The sequence below is a fragment of the Narcine bancroftii genome, chromosome 1, assembly GCF_036971445.1.
Source record: "Narcine bancroftii isolate sNarBan1 chromosome 1, sNarBan1.hap1, whole genome shotgun sequence".
NCBI lineage: Eukaryota > Metazoa > Chordata > Chondrichthyes > Torpediniformes > Narcinidae > Narcine > Narcine bancroftii.
The window spans coordinates 193,352,692-193,377,947 of record NC_091469.1 but is presented as its reverse complement, the minus strand read 5'-3'; the positions used below and the strand labels follow the sequence as shown (position 1 = coordinate 193,377,947).

Genomic DNA, 25,256 nt, shown 5'->3' with positions numbered 1-25,256 from the left:
TTGGCCCGCCTTTCGCCCCCGTGCGGAACACTCGACGATACCGCCGCTGCTGCCGCTGCCACAGACACTCCCGGGGCCGACGCTACCACCGCCGCCACAGACACCCCCGGGGCCGACGCTACCGCCGCTGCTGCCGCCGCTACAGACACCCCCGGGGCCGCCGCTACCGCCGCCAGACACCCCCGGGGCTGACGCTACCGCCGCTGCTACCGCCGCCACAGACACCCCCGGGGCCGCCGCTACCGCCGCTGCTACCGCCGCCACAGCCACCCCCGCGGCCAACCAGGTGCTCACCCTAGCGCCCATCGCCGACGACCGCCAGGGCCCGACCGCCGCGACCAACGACCTACCCACCGCCAATCGCGAGCAACTACAAACCCCACTACTTACCATTCACCCGCCAACGTCGCCACAACAGCACTTCCGGGAGGTCCTCCAACCTGCTCCTCGAGCGTTGACTACGTCATCCCGTTGCGTGACGTCATCCCGTTGCGTGACGTCATTGCGCAAAACTCCCCTGTCAACTGCTTCAATAACACTAAACCAGCAATGCTCTCATCCCCTCATCAGAGCAATGGAACTAATTAAAGTGCATGGACACTACACCAATTGCTTATTTGACTCTGGGTCAACTGACAGTTTTATCCAGCCAGATCTGGCTCTCCGTTGGGGACTTGACATTATCCCCACTACCCAGAGGATCTCATTAGCGACGAGGTCGCTCTCGACTGGGATAAAGGGGTATTGCATCGCCACGCTGGAAGTACAGGGCGTAACGGTCACCCACTTCAAATTATTCGTCCTTCCCCAATTGTGCACCCCAGTGTTGCTGGGATTAGACTTCCAGTGTCAGTTCCAAACGGTGTCCCTACACTTTGGGGGACCCCACGCCCCCCTCTCGGTCTGCCATCGCCCCACCCCCGAAGCACCCGAGCAACCCGCCCCCGTGCCCCGGGGCCAATCCTGCGGCCTTTCCACACTCCGGATTGCCCCGCCAGCACTCTTTGCAAACCTGATCCCTGGCTGGAAGCCTGTGGCCACAAAAAGTCGGCAATATAGTTACGAAAACAGGCAATTCATTAGGAGTGAGGTGCGTAGATTGCTGGATGAGGGCATCATCGAACCCAGTTCAAGCCCCTGGAGAGCCCAGGTGGTGGTTGTCAAGAATGGGGAAAAACTACGGATGGTGGTCGACTATAGCTAGACCATTAACCGCTTCACGCTCCTGGATGCGTACCCCCTGCCACGCATCACGGATGTGGTGAACCAGATTGCCCAATACCGCATTTTCTCCACTATTGACCTACGTTCGGCCTACCACCAGCTCCCGATCCGCTGCGAGGACCGACCATTCACGGCCTTTGAAGCAAATGGGCGGCTATATCAATTTCTCAGGGTACCATTCCGGGTTACGAATGGTGTCGCGGTCTTCCAGCGGGAAATGGACAGGATGGTGGACCAGAACGGGCTAACCGCTACCTTCCCGTATCTGGACAATATCACCATCTGCGGCCACGACATGCAGGACCACGACGCCAACCTAGACAAATTTCTTCAAACTGTCCGTCGGCTGAACCTGACTTACAATTTGGACAAGTGTGTCTTCCGGACCACACAACTCGCTATTCTAGGTTGTGTGGTGGAGAACGGGATAGTCATGCCAGATCCTGACCGCATGCATCCCCTAATGGACTTACACCCCCCACATACCCAGAAAGCTCTCAAACGTTGCCTGGGCCTTTTCTCGTATTACGCCCAATGGGTTCCACACTACGCCGACAAGGCGCGTCCTCTTATCAAGACCACCTCCTTTCCCCTCTCGACCGAAGCCACAGCGGCTTTCGATCGAATCAAATCCGACATCGCTGCTGCGACGCTGCACGCGATCGATGAGTCTGTCCCATTTCAAGTCGAGAGTGATGCATCCGACTTCGCCCTGGCAGCCACCTTGAACCAGGCCGGTCGGCCTGTAGCCTTCTTCTCCAGAACCCTCCAGGGTCCGGAGAGTAGACACTCCTCGATTGAGAAGGATGCCCAGGCCATAGTTGAAGCGGTGCGTCGTTGGAGACATTACCTCGCTGGGAGGCGCTTTACACTGTTCAACGCGCGGTCTTCTTCATGTTCAGCAACACCCAGCGTGGTAAGATAAAAAACGACAAAATCGCCAGATGGAGAATCGAACTCTCCACCTTTAACTATGACATCCTGTACCGGCCTGGTAAGCTCAACGACCCGCCTGACGCGCTCTCCAGGGGGACGTGCGCCAGCATACAGACGGACAGACTACGGAAACTCCATGAGGCGCTCTGTCATCCAGGGGTCACTAGGTTTGCTCACTTTGTCAAGGCGCGCAACCTACCCTACACAGTCGAGGAGATCCGCTCCATGACCCGAGCCTGTTCGGTGTGCGCTGAATGCAAGCCCCACTTCTCCGTCCGGATAACTCCCACGTTATCAAAGCCACCCGCCCCTTCGAGCGTCTTAGCGTAGACTTTAAGGGGCCCCTACCGTCGACCAACCGTAATACCTACATCCTTACAGCCATCGACGAGTACTCCCGCTTTCCATTCGCTGTGGCCTGTCCAGACACCACTGCCACCTCAGTGATACAGGCCCTTCACAGTATTTTCACCATCTTCGGGTACCCCAATTCCATCCACAGTGATAGGGGGACCTCATTCATGAGCGCAGAGCTGCGACAGTACCTTCTGGAGTGTGGTATTGCTTCAAGCAGGACCACGAGCTATAACCCACGCGGTAACGGCCAGTTCGAGAGGGAGAATGCCACCATATGGAGAGCGGTTACACTGGCTCTCCGGTCTAAAGGTCTCCACACCTCTCACTGGCAGGAGGTTCTCACTAGTGCCTTACACTCCATCCGCTCCCTCCTATGTACTGCAACAAATGCCACCCCCCACGAAAGGATGTTCCTTTTCTCGAGGAAATCCGAATCAGGAACCACTGTACCGGCATGGCTCACCGTCCCTGGCCCCATCCTTTTGCGACGCCACGTCCGGCACTCAAAGAACGACCCCTTGGTCGACCAAGTGACTCTACTCCACGCGAACCCACATTACGCCTACGTTGAGTTCCCAGACGGGCGGGAGGACACTGTTTCGGTGCGGGACCTAGCTCAGGACGCGGTAGACCCAGAAAATCCCCCAACCCAACCTTCCCCAACTCTTTATTCTCCAGGCCCCGTGCCGCAACAGAAGGACCAACAGCACCCCAATGACCCGGGCCACCCTGCCGACAACATGACTGGGGAATTGAGCGACGGAGCAGTCACACCCGACGAGCCCGCTGGTGACACCACTCCAGCGACCCCAATCCCGGCACCACGGCGGTCACGACGGATTGTCAGACCCCCTGACCGCTACAGTCCTTGACCTACCCCTTCCTTTCATTCTCTCCCTCGTTTTTGTTTTTTTTCCCAGGGTCAGTTCTCCAAGAAGGGGTGAATGTGATAGTACAGATCTATCACCAATGTACATAGTGTATATAGTTACTGTATCTAGACTGTGCTTACAGCGATTGGCTGAGAGCTAAGCCACACCTATTGTCTGGGCCTTAAAGGGTTGTGTCCCTAGCCAGGTCGGATCATTCCGGACTGGTCGGCCACCTGTGAAGAGCTCCGGTCTTTTGCTAATAAAAGCCTTGGTTTGGATCAACAAGTCTTTGATTCTTTTGACGAGGTCTACACTTTGTAACCCTCCTCCGAGAGGGATAATCACTGCAGCACAGTGATCCCCCCAGCCATCTGAATCCAGCCACCTGAAAGCGGCTGCTAAGGGGATGAGTCAGCTGGTAGCGCCTGACAGCTCCCCTCCCAGCTGCCCCTGCCTCCGGCGCGGGACGTCAGGGCAGAGGCAGCGCGTGGGCTGATCCCACTGCCCTGCTCTCTCCCAACAGGCCGATATCAGTCCCCACACTGTGGGGTGACTGGTGCAGGCATTAGTGGTTGGAATGGCCGGCGCGGGCTGTAACGGTTCGGGCGGCTGGCGTGGCCTGTAGAGGTTCGGGCAGCCGCCGCGGGCTGCAGCAGTTGAGGCAGCCAGCGTAGGCTGTAGCACAACCCACGCTGGCTACCCCAACCTCTGCAGCCCATGCCGGCCGCTCTAACCTCTGCAGCCCGTGCCGGCCACCTGAACCGCTGCAGCCCACGCCGGCCGCTCAAATCTCTACAGCCCGCTCCATCCACAGCAACCCCTACAGCCCATGCCAGCCATTCCAACCACTATTGCCCGCACCGGCCTCTCCAACCCCAAAACCCCGCACGGTCCACCCCAACCCCTACAACTTGCACTGCCCGCCCCAACTGTTGCTGCCCGTGCCAACTGTTGCTGCCCGTGCCAGACGCCCCACAGTGTGGGGACTGATATCAGGCTGTTGGGAGAGCAGGGCAGCAGGATCAGTGTGGGGACGTCCCACGCTGATAGACCACACCGGCTGTCCCAACTCTGACAGCCAGCCATCCCAAACCTGACAGCCCCAAGGGACAAGAGCCAGAGTGTGCTCAGAGGCGCATTCCGTGCAGCTGTCCCTTCAGGTGGCCAGCGCTGCACACTTAGCGCTGGCCACCTGAACGACAATTCAAAGGGTCGCTTCCTCGACTTCAGGCGCATTCTTAGCGGAGAATGCACCTGAAGAAGCCTTAAGTTTCCACGTTTAGTAACCATACAGTACCTCTCTCTGTCTTGTGCACAATTGTTGACAGCACTGCTCTGCAACTCAAACATTTCACTCTGCCGTCGTGTTTGATCAGTCTTTGTTGGTAAACGACCTTCGGCCTCAGCAAGCCATGCCTAAAAACAAATGAAGAATGAATACTGAAATACATGACAGTACAAAAATAATGAAGCTTTAACAAACATGGGAATGGATTATTTTCTCCATATTTCTGAATGAAACACATATATCCTTGATGGTGCAGCATAACATTGACTAATAAAATCATCAGGGATCATCTTTATTTCATGTGGTTACATTTGTGCGAAGAAAGCTTAGTAAGATATTTGAGAAGGTCCAGTATATTAAGTTGGTCCAAAAATTTTTGCAAGTGGTTAAGGAGGTAGAAAGGGCAGCACGGTTGGCTTAAGGCAGCATGGTTAGCAGTTAGTGCAGCGCCAGCAATCGGGACTCCCTCACTGTGAGGAGTTTATATGTTCTTCCCATGACTGCCTCTGGTTTCCTCCCAGTGTTCAAGGACCACGATCTGTATGGGTCAGCAGCAGAATGTCAAGCACCATCATGCTGAGTATTGGTGCACCTCATGGCTCTGTGTTCAGCCCTCTCCTGTTCACACTACTGACCGCAACGCCACATCCAGCTCCAACAGAGTCATCAAGTTTGCAGGGGACACACAGTAGTTGGCTAATTAACAACAATCAATCGCACAACAGAAAAGAGATGGAAAATTTCATATTATGGTGAGAGAATAACGACCAGAGTCTCAATGTGGACAAGACAAAGGAGATGATTGTGGACTTCAGGAAGACTAGGGACAATCACCCTCTACTACTATTCAATAACTCTGTAGTGGAAAGAGTAGGGAGCACATAGTTCTTTGGAGTACACTTAAGTAGTGACCTATCCTGGTCACACAATATCTCAACTGTCAAGAAGGTGTAAGAGTGACTGCATTTCCTAAGACTGAGGTGGGCAAGGCTACCGACCACTGTCCTGTCAAATTTCTAGAAGAGTTCTATCAAGAGCATCCTAGCTGGCTACATCACAGTATAGAACAGGTGCTGTAGAGCATGCGCTTGGAGGTCAATCCACAGGACCATGTGCAGCAGAGGTCTGCTGGGGTCTCCCTCCCCCCCCCCCCCCATCATCATGAACTACCAGAATCACTGTCTGAAGAGAACTCACAAACTCATAATTTTCCAGTTACTCCCAGAACCACCAGGGTGAGAAACAGCTTCTTCCCACAGCTACTGAATGACTGATGTACTGCACACACAATCCCTCTTACTATTTATTTAATAATTTTTAAAATACGTGTACTGTATATAAATCACTTGCAAATATGTGTGCTATATTTAAAAAGAGTATGTGTTTGCAGGTTTTTACACTGAGGAACAAAGAATGCTGTTTTGTCCTAATCTCTTGGTGCCTGCCACATTGATCACCGCCAGTTGGCTGATATCGCCTCAAACCGTGCATCTTGGCGCCTCGCAGTTCGGCGGGCAGCAACCTCCTTTGAAGAAGACCACAGAGCCCACCTCACTGACAAAAGACAAAGGAGGAAAAATCCAACACCCAACCCCAACCAACCAATTTTCCCCTGCAACCGCGTCTGCCTGTCCCGCATCAGACTTGTCAGCCACAAACGAGCCTGCAGCTGACGTGGACATTTACCCCCTCCATAAATCTTCGTCCGCAAAGCCAAGCCAAAGAAGAAGATGATAATAATAAACTCGTGTAGCCAACCGCTACAAAGAAACACACAGTCTTGGGTAAACTTATACCTCTCATTTTATTCGTTTTAGATTGGTCACAGTGTTCGAGCTACCGAAAGAAAATAGACACACACCGAGAGCAGTTCAGTTTATACAAGTCTTTATTACTAAATCTAAAGCTGAATTCACACTACAACATGCAAGGCCTTCCCAATTATACTTATCAATGCCTGGACTGGTCCCAACTGCCAAAGCGAGGCGATGACTGCACACTTGTAGTAGGTTGTCTGGGCGCCGGTAGCAGCTTCTCAGCTTCTCCACCTCCCCGGACCGGGACGTCGGTTTGGAATCTTGAAGTTCTTCTTCTTGCTGAGAGATGTTGCCACCTCTTGGAGAGTCTTAAACTTCAGCAGTGGGACCATGGCTTATATTACCCAAAAGTTGTTTACTTCAGATCTTATCTCTTTGAACAAATGATTTAATTATCTTCAAGGTCTCCTGACAGTCTACGACCAACAAAAGACAACTGCATCTCTGGGCCTCATGGTGGAAGTTAGGTAATGTCTACTGATTCATATGCATCCTTGGGCCCCATAGTGGAATTTAGATTATGTCTTCTGATGCAACTGCTTCCCTTCTTGCATAAGCTGGTCTAAATCTTCCATTACTTACACACACACACACACACACACACACACACAGAGTGTGACAGGTTAAGTTCACTCTTAAGCAGAGCTGGAAAGGCTGCTTTTATACTGTCGATATGAATAACAATAATGGGCGGGAACATCGATGCATATGAACGCCCTTCCTCCCCAGCCTGTTTCTGCTGAGTTAGCTGGGCAGCTTGACCAATGCCATTTTAGGGTTGTCGGTCTGATGCTGCCCCAGCTTCCACCCCCGCCAGTTCGTTGTCTTGGGAGTCACTTTAGCGGTCTCTGTCTGTGTCTGCTGCTGCGCGATGTGCTGGCATAATCTCCGCAATTCCGGGCTGCCACATTCAAATATTTTCAGTCCTTTGTACTTTTCCTATAACCCTGCAAAATTATTTTATCTTGGGGACCAACTGAACCCTGATTTGGTTTTTCTTCAATAGACAGCAAGTTACAAATTATAACTACTCACTGTTTAAAGGTTCCTTTCACATGCTCTTTGGATTTTTATGGTCTAAATTTTAAGTATGCTCCCCAAGTCTTTGAACTGGTTCAGCTTCCCTACATTTATCTTTTCTGATCCAGTCAAAATTTCATACACCTTCACTAAAGCTGCTCTTATATGCTTCAAAAACAAACTCAACCAAGCGAGAGAACAAGAACAATACAGATTAAATATAAATGTAAAAAAAAATTATTCACTTCGATACATATGGTATAAAAGCAATGTCTTTGTTACAAGGCAACTGATTGGGTAGTGTTGACATTCAAAGAAATCCAGGCTTCCTTTACACAAGTCATTGAATGCTAAGAAACAGGTGCAACAAGTGATTAAGGCAGCAAATTAGGAGACTATGTGAGAAGATTTGAACAGAGAAATAAAGAAGTCTTGATTTTATTCTATCGTACCTTAGTGCGACCCAACCTAGAGAATTATTTGGTTTTGGTCTTCTTACCCAAGAAACAATGTACTCACAATATTGCAAGAGAATGGGAGATTCACAAGAAGAGTTAGAGGGATGGCAGATATGGCATACAAGGAGAGAGTAAGTAGACCAGATCGGTATTTTGTTTTTCTTTGGAGTTCAGAAGAACAAGGAGAGATCTTAATGAAACTTCAAAAATTCTTCAGGGGCTTGCCAGATTAAATGCAGGAAAAATATTTCTTCTGGATGAGTAGTCTAGCATTATCTGGGAATGGTTCTTGGGAAGAGTTTCAAAAAAAGGGGGCAGAACATTTAGGAATGAGGAGAAATATTTTCACTCAGATGTGTGAATCTCTGGAATTTGCTGCTCCAAGGCTGTGGAGATTTGGTCACTGTGCTCATTCTGGTATTAAGGGAATCAAGCAACAGTGCTGGAAACTAGCATGAAGCCATGATCTCGATGAATAATGAAGAAGGTTCAAAGCGTGGGAGGATGGTCTCGTCCAACTGTAATTCCTTATGCTTTTTATAAGCTACTTGAGCATCCTGAATGCAATCTTTAGTCACCAGAGGACAATAACAACACTGAATGTGTATTTTCAAGAATAAAACCATCTTTGACACAACTCACATTATTTATTGTTACTGTAAATATTTATCCAATAGTGTACAGATTGTGACAGAAAGCTAATCAGACTTTCTTACTACCACTTCTGAGGTCATGTGGCACATCTATTTATTTCTTGAACTTGTAGGTTTGGTCTTCTGTCATTTTTCTTCAGTGCTGTCATGGCTGCAGAGAAAACCCTGCATAGTTATTCTCTGGAAAAAAGGTCTTAGCATGCACTTTTTTCAGAAATGGGATGCTTATTTTTCTCCCCATCTTTTTTGAAGGTGTGACTCGTGTTCGAATAAGGCACTTCTGTTTCCTTAACTTAGCAAATGTTAATATGGAACCTGAAACAGTATGTCATCAGACATTTCAATTATAAAATGTTTATCAAGTCCAAACCTAAAAAAACAGGCACATTTTCCAGTGATGAGTCACCTGCAAAATTTCTCTGACCAAGCTGAATTAGCTCTGAAATTGGATCAGCAGAATGGACCTTCTAGTTCCTGAAATTTAATAGTATTCATACTTTGGTATAAATTGCATGAAATTTCTGTCTCAGTAACTGGTAAACCCCACTTAAAATTCTCAGGTCATTTTAGCTATGCCAGAAAAATTGAAAAATATTTAGTTTGGCTTATTATACTGATAAAATGTCTCAGTTTATTCAGCATGTGCAATATTTTCTGATAAGAGCAGCAATAAAGAACATGATAGAATGGATGTAGTCATGGTTCAGTGTCCTAACATAAACTGCCTAACATATCATTCAGTAGACAAACAATTAAAATGTTTGTGGTTTATCACTCATTCAAATCATTCAAACCGTGTCTGCCTGTCCCGCATCGGACTTGTCAGCCACAAACGAGCCTGCAGCTGACGTGGACTTTTTACCCCCTCCATAAATCTTCGTCCGCGAAGCCAAGCCAAAGAAAAAAATCTATGAATAACATCAAGTGCATACAACATAATTTGTATACTTGCTGCTCCAATCTTGATTAAAGTAAATATTCTCCTTCAGGGAAAATGAATAAAGGCTTCCTGATATCCAATGATTACAGTTTAATTCTAGATCAGATTTCAGTCATTTCTCTTACAATCCAAATGTTATTTTCAATACCAAGCAAGCATGCAGTCACCATCTTGTGGCAAAGACTCTGGTCTGTGGGTTTGGCATTATGACACATAGATCTGTAATATTTACTATATTATATCTGGTTGTGCAGCAACAACTGATATTAGTTATTGTTGTAAGAAGATAAATGGCCTCAATATTCCAAGCTAACCTTCCTACTTTTTAAAGGAAGCAAACTAATCATACATGCAATAATCAAATAATGATTTCACCTTTTGGTTGTGTTCTATATGAAGCAAAAGCAATGATTTTTACGTTAAAAGTTCATTGAAGAAATAGGAGTACTCAATTAAATGAGCACGTCAGGTTGAGGCTACAAGATGTATAACTTTAGCTATTGCAGAGTACATTCAGACAGAAGATCAAATTAAGTTATTAATATTTAAATTAGCTAAAGAGTATTATATAATGGAGGTGTGGTCATATTGTACCATTGTACCATTCTAATTCTTTATCAGAATTATTCAATTCTACACTCCTACTATCAATACCTAGCACTACAAATCTTTCCATATGAAGTATCTATTTAATTACTTTTTTATTTTTTAATGCAGCAATCAAGTTATTTCCACTATGGCTCTTTCATCAGTTACCTTATCACCAATTTCCTCTTACAGGCAATCTGGTAACTGAAAAAGATGTTTGACTTCTGTTAAATTTTAACATATTGGCCAACATTTAGCCATAAATAATGATACCACATTTCTTTGGCTTGGCTTCACGGACGAAGATTTGTGGAGGGGTATGTCTATGTCTGCTGTAGGCTCGTTGGTGACTGACAAGTCCGATGCGGGACAGGCAGACACGGTTGCAGCGGTTGCAAGGGAAAATTGGTTGGTTGGGGTTGAGTGTTGGGTTTTTCCTCCTTTATCTTTTGTCAGTGAGGTGGGCTCTGCGGTCTTCTTAAAAGGATGTTGCAGCCCGCCGAACTGTGAGGCGCCAAGATGCATGGTTGGAGGCGATATCTGCCCACTGGCGGTGGTCAATGTGGCAAGCACCAAGAGATTTCTTTAAGAAGTCCTTGTAACTCTTCTTTGGTGCACCTCTGTCTCAGTGGCCAGTGGAGAGCTCGCCATATAACACTATCTTGGGAAGGCGATGGTCCTCCATTCTGGAGACGTGACCCACCCAGCGCAGTTGGGTCTTCAGCAGCGTGGATTCGATGCTTGCGGACTCTGCCAGCTCGAGTACTTTGATGTTGGTGATGAAGTCATTCCAATGAATGTTGAGGATGGAGCGGAGACAGCGCTGATGGAAGCGTTCTAGGAGCCGTAGGTGATGCCGGTAGAGGATACCACATTTACCACCCTCAAATCTACATAAACAATTTTACACTCTATTGTATTTTGGAATAACACGACCAATGTTGTCTGTAGTACCACCAGTATTTTGTTTTTTTAGGCCAGTTTTCCAGCACCTACAATTTTTGCTTTTCATTTTTTGAAAGGTAACTATGTTGTCAGGAATAACAATTTAAAAAAAATTCAAGAGCTACAGGAAGCCACAGATGTTAATGACAAAAATGTGCTAAATGATAGTTCTTAGGGACATGATCATTAGACCACTTCAGCAAAGAACAGACCCTTCAGCCCATCTAGTTTATTTTTCTGCCTAGTCCCATCAGCCTACGCCCAAACCACACCCCTGCCATTATGTACCTATCAATCTTCTCTGAAATGCCAAATCATACCCACATCCACCACATTCACTGGTAGCCTGTTCCACACTTTCACCACCCTCTGAGTGAAGAAGTTTCCCCTTGTAGCAGGCCATAGTTAATAGTCAATGCGGCAGGGAGCTTCCCCTCACCGCGCAGAAGTTCCAGGCTGCAGGAGCGCATTGCCAGGGGAATGGCCAGGCCTCACAGCAGCATTATGACATCACTCCCGTGAGCCTATCGCCTCCCCTAAAAAGGAACGCGTGCGGTTTGAATAAACGGCAGTTACTAGTTTACTTACTTGGTGTGGACAGCATTTATTTCAGCAGCTCTGCCTTTAGCAGTGCTACAGTGGTGAACTCGAACAGGTTCTAAATGTTTTTAGAACCTAAATATGCAACAAGATGAATCCCGCTGACTTATACACAGCCCAAGTAGCTGCCACCATCGGATCTCCCGTGACAGTTTACGCCGTAAGTGTCCACTTGCCGCTATTCTGGGCAAACAAGCCACGCAGTTGACTGCAACTTGCAGAATTACAGTTCGCCCTGCGAGGAAATAACAGCCGAGGACATGAAGTTCTGGCATGTGGTCAGCACCCTGGACCCCGCCACAACAGTGAAAGTCGCCCCATTTGTCAACAACCCACCCGTGGACGGCAAGTACACGATGTTTAAATCGTTTTTGCTCGAGTCATTTGAACTTAACCAGCACGAACGGGATGTTCGCATGCTTTGGCCTCCTTTGAGTTCCTGAGAATGCCATTTGGGCAGAAAAACACGGCCCAAAAATTCCAGCGCCTCATGGACGTAGTGTCAAGTACCAAGACAACATCCTCTTTGCCAGCCCAAATGTCAGAACCCACAAAGAACATTTAAAACACCTGGTTGCCGACTTTTGGGATAACCATCAACTCGTCCAAGTGACAGTTCGGTTTATCCACCATTGACTTTCTTGGGCACTGCATCTCCATCGAAGGAGCAACACCTTTGCCTAATGAGGTCAAGGCCATATGGAACTTTCCCAGGCCCCAAACCCTCAAAAGTCAGCAGGAATTCCTTGGGATGGTGAATTTCTATCATTGCATCCTCCCATGAGCAGCAGCCACCATGTAGCCTCTCTTGAACCTCATAAAGGCAGGTAACAAGGAGCCCAGCTAGTCTGCAGAAGCACTTCAGGCATTCAAGGAGACCTAAACAGCACTCTCCTAAGCCACAATCCTGGCACACCTGGATCCAGACTCACCCCCATCGTTAACGACAGATGCCTCAGACCAGGCAGTGGGTGCAGTGCTGCAACAGTAAATGGATCACCAGTAGCGGCCACTCGCTTTTTTCTGCAAACACCTCTGACCACCCGAGCTGAAGTACAGTGCTTTGGTCGTGAACTGCTGGCAATGTACCTGACCATATGCCATTTCCGGTACCTTCTCGAAGGCCGAATGTTCATGGCCTACATGGATCACAAGCCACTGGTGCAGGTGCTGGGCAAAGTCTCAGACCTCTGATCATTGAGGCACCAATGGCACCTATTGTACATCTCCGAATATACAACGGACATCCGCCTCGTAGCGGGGAAGTTCAACGTGGTAGTTGACGCAATGTCCAGCTCAATGATCTCTGAGGTGGTAGGTGGCATTGTCACAGCTCAGCTCGCCAGGGACCAGGCTGAAGATGCCAACATACAGGTATACCACACCACCATCACCAGCCTACAAATTGAGGAGTTCGCACCAGACCCAGGAGGCCCAACACTCCTATGCGATATGTCTACAGGCTAATCTTGCCCGCGACCTGGAGATGGCAGGTATTCAATCAAGTACATGGACTTTCTATCGCTCCATCCGGTCAACAGTCTGCCTCATTTTGGACACAATCGTATGGCACAGGCTTCGTGGTGAAGTTTCACTTTAGGCAAAATCCTGTGTACAATGCCAGCGAGCCAAAGTCCATTAGCACTCTAAAGGCCCAGTGCAACATTTCCCATCTGCAGCAGACAGGTTTGACCATGTGCACGTGGACATTGTAGGGCTCCTTCCCATCAGCCAGGGATGAAGTACCCTTTCACCTTGGTAAACACTTTGCACGTTGGCCAGAGGCGGTGTCCAAGCCAACCTGCAACACGGAGACCTATGTGAGGGCCTTTACCTTACAGTGGATCACCCATTTTGGTGTCCTTTCCCACATAAATTTGGACCGGGGAGCCCAGTTTACCTCTTCCCTCTGAGCGACTGTGGCCAAATTCTGCGGCAGACAGCTACATGACACAACCGCCTACCACCCCAAATCCAATAGGCTAGTAGAGTGCTTTCACTGCCATCTAAAAGCAGCCCTCAAATCATGGCTGCATGGGTCCAACTGGATGGATGAACTCACATGGGTCCTGCTGGGCATCTGCACAGCACTTAAAGAGGGCCTCCCTACCTCCTCACCGGAAATGATCTACAGCGCACTGCTCTCCATCCAAGGTGGAGCCCATTTCGGCTCCACAGAACCACCACCAAAGACCCTGGACGCCCGTAGGAACCACACCACCTACCCACATCCACATCCTACCACAACCCATGGGACACCAACCAGCCACTTCCCACAAAAACTCAAAGCCGCGGACTTTGTCTTTGTAAGACGGGACAAACCAGGTACCCCCCTGCAGGGCCCTTACAAAGGGCCTTTCAAGTTACTGAGAAGGGAGTGGGTTGTATATAGACATTGGAGGCAGGCATGACATGTTTACAGTCGACCACCTCAAGAATGCCCACTTGGACTGTTCAGAGTCTTTCCCTGCCTCAACACTACGGCGCCGTGGGCACCCGCCCAAATATGATCTCCCAAACCTCACCCAAAGAGACAGTGATTCTGGGGCCGTGGGTTGGGGTGGTGGTGTAGCGGGCCGGGTCAATCCCACTCACGATGGGCCGAATCGCTGTTGTGAAAAGTCAGCGCGGCAGAGCACAGAGGCTTCCCCCCTCAACTGCGCTGAATTTCCAGGCTGCAGGAGCGTGTTGCCAGGGGAATGGCCAGGCCTCACAGCAGCATTATGACATCACTCCCGTGAGCCTATCGTCTCCCCTAAAGAGAATTGCACGTTGTTTGAATAAACGGCAGTTACCGGTTTACTTGCTTGTTGGTGGATAGCATTTATTTCAGCAGCTCTACCTTTAACAGTGCTACACCCTAATTTTCGCCTTAAACATTTCACCTTTAACCCACATCCTGTAGCGATTGTCTCACCCAACTGCAATGGAAAAAGCCTGTTTGCATTTACCTGATCTAATCTCCTCCAGAGAAAAGAGCAGAGGTTTAATTGAACAGTTCCCTTTAAATTTATTATAATTTTTGATTTAATTCCATTTTAATTTTGATTTTAAAAAAATTAGAGGTACAGTGCGGTAACAGGTTTTTCTGACCCTTGAGCTAGTGCCTCTCAAATACGAGCTAGTGCCTCTCAAATACGAGCTAGTGCCACTCAAATACGAGCTAGTGCCTCTCAAATACGAGCTGGTGCTTCTCAAATACGAGCTGGTGCCTCTCAAATACGAGCTAGTGCCTCTCAAATACGAGCTGGTGCCTCTCAAATACGAGCTAGTGCCACTCAAATACGAGCTGGTGCCTCTCAAATACGAGCTAGTGCCGCTCAAATACGAGCTGGTGCTGCTCAAATACGAGCTAGTGCCTCTCAAATACGAGCTGGTGCTTCTCAAATACGAGCTGGTGCCTCTCAAATACGAGCTGGTGCCTCTCAAATACGAGCTGGTGCCTCTCAAATACGAGCTGGTGCCTCTCAAATACGAGCTGGTGCCTCTCAAATACGAGCTAGTGCCTCTCAAATACGAGCTGGTGCCGCTCAAATACGAGCTGGTGCCTCTCAAATACGAGCTGGTACCTCTCAAATACGAGCTGGTGCCTCTCAAATACAAGCTGGTGCCGCTCAAATACGAGCTAGTGCCTCTCAAATACGAGCTGGTGCCTCTCAAATACGAGCTGGTGCTTCTCAAATACGAGCTGGTGCCTCTCAAATGCGAGCTGGTCCCTCTCAAATACAAGCTAGTGCCGCTCAAATACGAGCTAGTGCTGCTCAAATACGAGCTAGTGCCTCTCAAATACGAGCTAGTGCCTCTCAAATACGAGCTAGTGCCTCTTAAATACGAGCTAGTGCCTCTTAAATACGAGCTAGTGCCTCTCAAATACGAGCTAGTGCCTCTAATATGAGCTAGTGTCTCTCAAATACGAGCTAGTGCCGCTCAAATACGAGCTAGTGCCACTCAAATACGAGCTACTGCCGCTCAAATACGAGCTTGTGCCACTCAAATACAAGCTAGTGCCACTCAAATACACCCATGTGACCAAGCAATCTACTAATCCTTTACGCCTTTAGAACATGGGAAGAAACCCAAGCACGGGGGTGGGGGGGGGGGGCAGTGTGCTGTAATATTGTTGCACAAACCACTGTGTTAATAATGTAAGATTATAAATAGGTTTATTCTTCATATAACACTTTATTCTTTAGCTGTGGAATAAAATAAATTATATAGAATACTTTGGTAGCATAAATGTGATGAAAAACCCACATCAGAAAAAAAGTCTTGGCTTCTTCCCTTTTCCACTAAGTCACTTACTCCTTCTGCCTTGCATCTAACTGCTAGTGTGATAGAAAAGTTAGCATGGTTGCATTTCAGTGATCGCAAATATTTATTACGGTATGGCTTTGGCCTCCTCTAGCCATTGACTGTGGTATACAATCAAAGGAAGAATAATCAAACTCAAATGCCCAGTAGATTATGATTTCATTAACTGTATTATGTGCCTTTAAATCAAATATTATATTAGTTAAAAAATCTGGCTTTGAAAGGTAATTGTCTGAATCCTATTTCACATGTGTGGCATTGCAAAGAACTAAATAACAAGGTACAGAATACTGAGATTGACTTTCTAATGACAAACCACCTGAGCTCTACAGTCACCTGCCATTGCGTGCACACTATTACTTCCAGTGTGCCGCACAATACGTTTCTCCAAACATAGAAACATAGAAAATAGCTGCAGGAGTAGGCCTTTTGGCTCTTCAAGCCTACACTGCCATTCATTTTGATCATGGCTGATTGTACCTGCCTTCTCCCCATACCCCCCGATGCCCTTAGGCATAAGCACCAAATCTAACTCCATCTCAAATAGATAAAGAACTGGCTTCAACTACTTCCTGTGACAAAGAATTCCACAGATTCACCACTCTCAGAGATTTTTTTTCTCTTCTCAGTCCTAAAAGACTTCCCCTTATTCTTAAACTGTGACCCCTGGTTCTGGTTTTCCCCAACATTAGGAACAACCTTAGGAACATAGGAAGTAGGAACAGGAGTAGGCTAAAAATGGCCCATCGAGCCTGCTGCGCCATTCAATACGATATTGGCTGATCTAATTTATGACCTAACTCCACCTACCTGCCTTTTCCCCATATTCCCTAATTCCTCTATCATGTAAAAATTTATCTAACCTAATTTTAAATATGTTTAATGAGGCAGCCTCAACCACTTCCCTGGTTAGAGAATTCCAAACATTCACTACTCTCTGGGAAAAACTATTTTTCATCATCTCTGTCCTAAATCTACTCCCCCGAATCTTGAGACTGTGTCCTCTGGTTTTAGTTTCCCCGGCCAGCTCAAAAAACCTTCCTACATCTATCCTATCCATACCCTTCATAATCCTATATCTTTCTATAAGATCTCCTCTCATTCTTCTGAACTCGAGCGAATACAATCCTAGATGATTTAATCTTTCATCATAAGTCAACCCCTTCATCCCAGGGATCAACCTAGTAAACCTCTTCTGGACCGTCTCCAAAGCCAGTATATCCTTCCTCAAATATGGAGACCAGAACTGGACACAGTACTCCAGGTGCGGTCTCACCAGTACCTTATACAATTGCAACATTACCTCCCTACTCCTGAATTCAATTCCTCTAGCGATGAAGGCCAATATTCCATTTGCTGCAGCTGCAACCTAACTTTTTGCGATTCATGCACAAGCACTCCCAAGTCCCTCTGCACAACAGCATGCTGTAGTTTTTCATCCTTTAAATAATATTCAGCTCTTTTATTTTTCTTGCCAAAGTGGATAACCTCACACTTACTAACATTGTACTCCATCTGCCAGTCCTTTGCCCACTCATCCAGTTTAACTATATCCCTCTACAGACTCTCCACATCCTCATTACAATTTGCTCTTCCACTCAATTTGGTGTCATCCGCAAACTGCCTACACTACATTTTGTCCCCTTCCTGCATCTAGCCTGTCCCATCCCTTAAGAATCTGTAAGATTCCCTCTTAATCTTCTAAATTCCAGTGAGTATAAGCCTAGTTGATCCAGCCTTTCTTCATATGCAAGTCCTGCCATCCCTGATATCAATCTAGTGAATCATCTTTGCACTCCCTCTATGGCAAGGATGTCTTTCCTCAGATAAGGAGACCAAAACTGTACACAATACTCCTGGTGTGGTCTCACCAGGGCCCTGTACAGCTGCAGTAGAACCTCTCTGCTCCTGTACTTGAATCCTCTTGCTATGAATGCCAACCTACCATTCGCTTTCCTCACTGCCTGCTGCACCTGCATGTCCACTTTCGATGACCAGTGCTAAGCGACATCCGGGTTTCTCATTGCATCTCTCCTTTTCCTAATCGGATATCATTTAGGTAATAATCTTCTCTCCTTTTCTTGCCTCAAAGTGGATAATCTCATATTTATCCACATTATATTGCATCTGCTATGCATTAGCCCACTCACCTCACTTGTCCAAGTCACCCTGCATCCTCTTAGCACCCTCTACACAGCTAACCCTGCCGCCCAACTTCGTGTCATCTGCAAACTTGGAGATATGGTGTTCTATTCCCTCATCTAAGTCATTGATATATTCCCTCATCTAAGTCATTGATATATAACTGTGGTCCTAGCACTGAGCCTTGTAGTACCCCACTAGTCACTGCCTGCCATTCTGAAAAGAACCTGTTTATTCCTTCTCTTTGGTTCCTGTCTATCAACCCCAATTCTCTATCCACTTCAATACCATACTTCCTGTTCTGTGTGCTTTAAGTTTGTACACTAATCTCCTGTGCTGGACCATATCAAAAGCCTTCTGAAAGTCCATATATACCACATCCACTCTACTAGTTACATCTTCAAAAAATTATATTAGAATTGTCAGACATGATTTTCCCTCCAAACTAACTCTGTCTGATTATATCACTACTTTCCAAATGTGCTGCAATTGCATCTTTAATAACTGTCTCTAGCATTTTTCCCCATTACCGAGATCATGCTAAACTGGTCTATAGTTTCCTGTTTTCTCTCTCCTTCCCTTCTTAAAAAGTGGGGTTACGTTTGCCACCCTCCAATCCTCAGGAACTAATCCAGAATGGGATTTAACTGCCTTTAATCCCTTCAATTTACCCAACACAACCTCTCGACGTAAATTTATTTCCTTCAGTCCTTCCCTCACATTAGATCCTCAGTCTCCTACTATTTCCTGAAGATTATTTATATTTTCCTTAGTGAAGACAGAACTAAAGTAGTTATTCAATTGGTTTGTCATGTCCTTGTTCCCATGATCAATTCACCAGTTTCTGGCTGTAATGGACTCATATTTGTCTTAACTAATCTTTCTCTTTACATAGCTATAAAAGCTTTTACAGTCATTTTTTATGTTCCCTGCCAGCTTTCTCTCATAATCCCTTTTACCATTCCTAATTAATCCTTTTGTCCTCCTCTGTTGAACTCTGCATTTCTACCAGTCCTCATGAATACTGTTTTTTTTTGGTTAATTTATATGCTGCTTCTTTGGATTTGATACTCTCCCTGATTTAACCTTGTTAGTCACGGATATACTACCTTCCTTGACTTATTCTTTTTCCAAACTGGAATGTACCATTGTTGTATTTCATCGAAGCTATCTTTAAATTATTGCCATTGCATTTCCACTGTTAGTCCTTTAAGTATCATTTGCCAATTCACATCTCATACCATCAAAGTTACCCTTGCTTAAGTTCAGAACCTTTATATTTGAATTAACTCTGTCTCTCTCCAACTTAATGAAGAATTCCACCATATTGTAGTCACTCTTGCCCAAAGGGCTTCTCACAACAACAAGATTGAGCGAAAGCCTGGCTTCAGACTACAATCAGTTACAATCATTCAACAGCCACAATACAGAAGCAACTCTCTCAGCATCCTGACAGGTCAGTTTCCTATCAGCACCAGTTCGTTACCTTTGTTATTAGCTCAGGAAACCCAAATCCAAAGGTGGAGTCCATGCTTTAAGTAGAGGCATTGATTGAATCCATGTCCTTCCTCTGTGTGGTGTTCTTAGTATATCCTTGGGCATAGGTCAGCTTATCTATTGCTTCCTGATACTATGCATTATTAAATGAGCAGTTCATTTACTGATAACTTTAATATCAAATGCATTCTGATGCAGGGTTGGGGGAGAATATAATGTTGACTTGTACATTACCTCAAATTTCTGACTTTCTTGTCGTAACTTTTCAATAGTCTGTCCAATTTCTGCCAGCCTGGGATCCACACTGTTGGGGTCACCCATTTGAGGGTTTTTAATATAGACATCTTTCATCTTTGTTAAAGCATCTCTAAAAATAAATAAATAAATTAGTGTAAATGTTTACCCATTGTTTTTACTTCATTAAAATAAACACAAAAACTTTATAAGTAAACATAGAACAATACAGCACAGTACAGGTCCTTTGGCCCTCGATGTTGTGCTTACCTATATACTCTTTCCTAAAATAAAGTACTAAACCAGTGATTCTCAATCTTTTTCTTTCCACTCATATACCACTTTAAGTAATCCCAATGCCATGGTGCTCTGTGATTGCTACCTTCATTCTCGTCCTCCTGTTCTCACATACGCTAAATGAAACATGAGCTCAATTTGCACTCAATTGTTCTGAATTGGGAAGATAGCCTTGGAACTTGCCATCTCTTTCATTTAAGTACTGGAGCAGACATTAAATGTTTTTTGTGATGTTTCTTTTATTGTAATAAAGAAATGTGTCCTTTTAAAACAATAATACTTTAGTAGCTATAGAGCTTATTCATGACTGTGTGGAGGCACCCATCTTGAATTCAACTGAGCTGCCACAAACTAGTCTCTGACTTTATCTCATAGTCAGAAGTATCACTAGCCCTTTCCTTGAGGTGTTTAATCTAACAACATACCACACTAATACTAATACAGTTTTCATTTCAATTTAAAGTTCAACACAAACGTAAACACATCAGCAGCACAAGCTTTTTAAGTGTGGAGTTCTTTTTCTTTTAGAGATTCAGCCTGTCAGGTGCCTTGTTACTATATATGGATCTTCCTAAAACAGGTGCTTGTGTTGGCTCTGCTGATTCACTACTGTTAGCACTGGTGGTGTTTTGTCTGTTGCTGTGCAGGCAGGATCTTCTGCATTTGTCTGTTCCTGTAGAGTCTCTTGCATTTTCAGCAGGCTCTTTCGATTCCTTCTCAGTATTTGACCATCCTCTGTAAGATCTTGGATTTACTTCCTCCAGAAGAGTAGCCTTTTTGCCCCAAGTGTTGGAATCTCTGAGTCTCACTGTGTCATACTGTGCCAGTGGCCCTACGTTTCTTGCTGACTTGTCATAGTTTGTTTTTTGTCTCCATTGCAGACACTTTTGTTTCTGTTTGACATCTTCTACATCTCTGTTCTTGTTTGGGTCTGCAGAGTAGGAAAGTGTGGTGCATCGTCTACGTCCCATCAGAAGCTCAGCAGGTGACATGCCAGGTTCAAATGGTGAAGCTCTGCAACTCAATAGAGCTAGATACGGATATGAGTCACTGTCAAGTGCTTTCTTGAGCAACTGTTTAACTATGTTAACTCCTTTCACTGCTTTATTGTTTGATTGTGGATGCAGAGGACTTGAAGTGACATGTCAAAAATCATACTCTTCTGCAATGTTCTGTAATTCTCTACAACTATCACTAGACAATTTGAGGAATTCCAAGTCTTGCAAAGATCAATTTCACATATTGGATCACACAAGCAGCAGACATATTAGGAAGCAGCGCAATCTCTGGATAGTTCAATGTGTAATCAATAACCAGCAAGCAATTCTTACCATCCATGTGAAACAGATCAGTCCCAACTTTCTGCTGGTAAGTCGATTATTATTATCATGGGTTCCTTTATCTGTTTTGTATAAAGTTTCAAATAGGTCTCACATCTTGAAACTATCCTGCCAATGTCAGCATTTATCCCTGGTCAATAAACAGCAGTTCTGGCCCTCCTCTTGCATTGTTCCATTCCAAGGTGCCCCTCATGCCCCCTTTTCAGCATCTCTTGCCACAGTGATTGAGGAATGATAATTCTGCTCTGTCTGAGTAGAAGCCCATTGACAACACTCAACTCAAGTTTTATGTTGTAATATGGCTGACATTCACCTCTCGGCCAAACTTCATTCAGATTCTTGTTGACCTTCTGTAGAACTGTGTCCTTTTTTGTTTCAGCTGCGATCTGCTTGGATTTCATGTCAGATACTGGAGGAGATTCAGTGATCTGGTTCACGTGGCAATTCCATCTGTCTCTGTGGAAGACTCATTGTGTGCTTCACTCTGCGTCATTGCCCTGGATAACACATCAGCTTACATAATAGGCTTCCCTGGTGTGTGCACCCTCTTGACAAGGCTTAAGTTTTCACATGCTTTGCCACCAAACAGTTATTCATGTCACTCTGGGACTACTGTGAACCTCAGGTGGTGCTCTTTATCTTTAACTTTCACCTTGAGTTTACAAGTACCTTTTGTGTTGATGCTCTGTCCATTGTAGGTTTTGAGCTATGCAGGATTTGCATCGATGTATGGCTTTATCTTCACTGCCCTGATGACAGACTCACAGATCAAATTGACCTTTGCCCTTGTGTCCAGCTTGAAAGGAATATTTATTCCATTTGTATGTAAATGACACGGTCCACTTGTCCTGCTCAACTCTGTTCACACTTGGGTGTTCAGTGTCTGTTGATTTCTGCACTATCATGCCAACAAAAACTGAGGGGAGTTTCCTCTAGAGTGTGTATAGTGTACACGTTTTCACTTCTGATTTATTTCCCTTTGGAAAACATTGCTCTGTGTAATTATTCTGCCCCTTGCAGCTATTACAGACTTTTCCATAGGCTGGACATTGTTTTGGTGCATGTTGAGTGCCACATTGTTTACAATTGAATGTCTCTCTATAGTTTTATTGTTTCCTATCTTGTTTTTTGTTTACATGTATGGACGCACACTGTGGCTATGGCTATGCCGTCGTTTTTACTGGCTTTTGCACTCTCACTGAACTTTTCCACATGCTACAGAGCTCATCACTGGTGAGGCATATCTTCACAGCTTCAGCTCAGATAAGATCTGTCTCTCTTACTTTCTTACCAACAATCCGGAACACAATTTGATCACGGATCATTGAATCTTTCAGTGATCTAAAATTGCATGTTCTTGCTTTTAATTTAAAGTTTGTTAAAAAAGTATCAAAGCTCTCTCCCTGCAGCTGTGTGTGCAAGTGAAACATGTACCTCTTGAATGTTTCATTTTTCTTTGTTGAACAGCGTGCATCAAACATTTTGATAACTTTGTTGAACTTGTTCTGGTCTTTTGCCTTGGCAAAAACAAATGTATTGAAAACCTCTAGTGCTTGCAATCCCACCACAGTAAGCAGCAGGGCAATCTTTCACGCATCAGGTTTGCTATTGAGTCCAATGCCTTGCAGGTACAGCATGAATCTTTGTTTGAACAGCCTCCACTCGAGGTTGACATTTCTAGTCCAATTTACAGTGTTAACACTTTACATTTCTCTGCTGATATCCACTGATATGCACAGTGCACACTCCTGGTATTTCTTCCACTCCTGGAACCATGTGATGTTTCTTTTTATTGTTATAAAGAAACTTGGGTTCTTTTAAAACACCTGTATTAGCTATAGAACTCATTCACGACTGTGTTGTGGCATCCATCTTGAATCCAACCGAGCTGCCATAAACTAGTCTCCCAATCCCTCTAGTGGTCAGGAGTATTGTAGAATATTAGCTATAGATTATCTAGTTATGGAAATTAGGATGAAGAAACCATCACACAGACTTTGCTAGTAAGCTGGGAGAGAGAGAGAAGTAACCAAGGTCATTCCAGACAGGAATCAATTCTCACCTCTTCTAGTAAGCCATATCCTAATGCTTGCCTAATATCTTTAACACAATAGTGCTAACTGACTACTAGCTGTTAGATGCAATCTAAAGACTGCAATAAGTGTCCAGCACCACGCAGTCCCTGAATGGCATTGTTTCTGCTTTGAGGTGTTGGCCATCATTGTTATCTTCAAGAATTTAAGATTACTATGAAACTAGCCATTTACATGTGTAAATTGGAAGCCAGAAATCAGGAAGGCAGAGAATAGATACTGATGTGTATTGTCAGCAACCCTTCCAGACTTCTGTTGATTTTTTTGTATAGCAGAAGGATGTTCTTAATTATAACTGGTACATGAGATTAAATGACCAACCATAAATCATTTCCGTCTTTAGGAAGAGGACATGCAAAATGTAAAACATAAGCTGCAGCAATACCTTCAAAGAAATGTTATCCAATTTGAATGCAGGAAATTGCCTTAAATATTGTACCCTGTGACTGTGCTCTTTGAATGAGGTTCAAACAGTACTAGTGAGGAGACTGTCTATCCATCACTGGTATGCCTCATTTCCGCTGGCATGACTCAATAAAGACTGTTTTTTGAACTTTGTGATTTGTTACTGTACCTTTTTTGTACCCTGACAGGAGCTCGACTTTAACAGTATCACTAGCACTTTATCACTACACTTTTTGCAAATATGAATTAATTAACCTGTTAATCAGTAACTGGATTTCTGCTCTAAAACAAAAACTGACCTATAACAGCACCTGAAAGTTGTGATCATAAAAAATAGGAGCAGAAGTGAGCCATTTTGCCTGTCAAACCTGCTCTACCCTTTAATAAGAGAATGACTGATCTGGCTATGGACTCAGCTCCACAAACTTGCCTTTTCCCTTTAACCCTTAATTCCCCTATAATGCAAAAATGTATCTAACTCTATCTTAAATATGCTACTTCCCTGGGCAAGGAATTTCCCTACTGCTTCCTTGGACAAAGAATTCTGCAGACATAAATTCATTACTCTGGGAAAAGCAGTTCCTCCTCATCTCCATCCTAAATCTATTCTCCTGAATCTCGAGGCTATATCCCCTAGTTCTACTCTCACCTACTAGTAGAAGCAACTTTCTTGCCTCTATTTTATCTATCGATTTCATAATTTTATATTTTTCCATAAGAACCCCTCTCATTCTTCAGAATCAACCTGGCAAATCTCCTCAGCACCACTTCCAAGGCCAATATAACCTTTCTCTACCTAATTATGTGTATTGGGATTTCAGCAATCAACTGAGAAACTTATGCCTCTCGAAGTAGTCCAAAGACCATGTCAATTTTCAGGTTCAGACTGCAACATGCTTGAGCGACAAGAAAGAGCTTAACCATGTACACATGATATTAAACAATAACATCATCCACTATCAATGCACTGAGAGTTATCAATATTCAAAAATTCAACTAGGCTAGCCACCTACATACAGTGACTACAAATGTATATACAAGCATATATCAGTGGTTAAGTATGCTGTGAGAAGTGCTCCACCCCCGATATTATCAGGATTTCTAACCATTTTCAAGGCACATCAGAAATGCGTTCAAAGATGTATTATGGCTAAAAATTAGGGAACAGATATTTGCTGAGGCAAATCAGATGAGATTCCCAATACATAATCTACCACCAAGAAGTTAGGGAAATAACAG

General features: G+C 45.1%; 1 protein-coding gene across 19 annotated transcripts in view; it reads right to left on the bottom strand.

The window, feature by feature from the left end:
- The window catches only part of fnbp1b (formin binding protein 1b), a 243,151-nt gene that overhangs the window by 21,324 nt on the left and 196,571 nt on the right, over positions 1–25,256 (bottom strand). For all 19 annotated transcript variants that reach the window (XM_069886332.1, XM_069886262.1, XM_069886235.1 and 16 more), the window contains 2 exons: positions 19,883–20,015; positions 4,687–4,805 (listed from right to left, as the gene is read on the bottom strand). In XM_069886332.1, the coding sequence (XP_069742433.1) occupies positions 4,687–4,805; positions 19,883–20,015 (252 nt within the window). The remainder of the gene's footprint in view (positions 1–4,686; positions 4,806–19,882; positions 20,016–25,256) is intronic.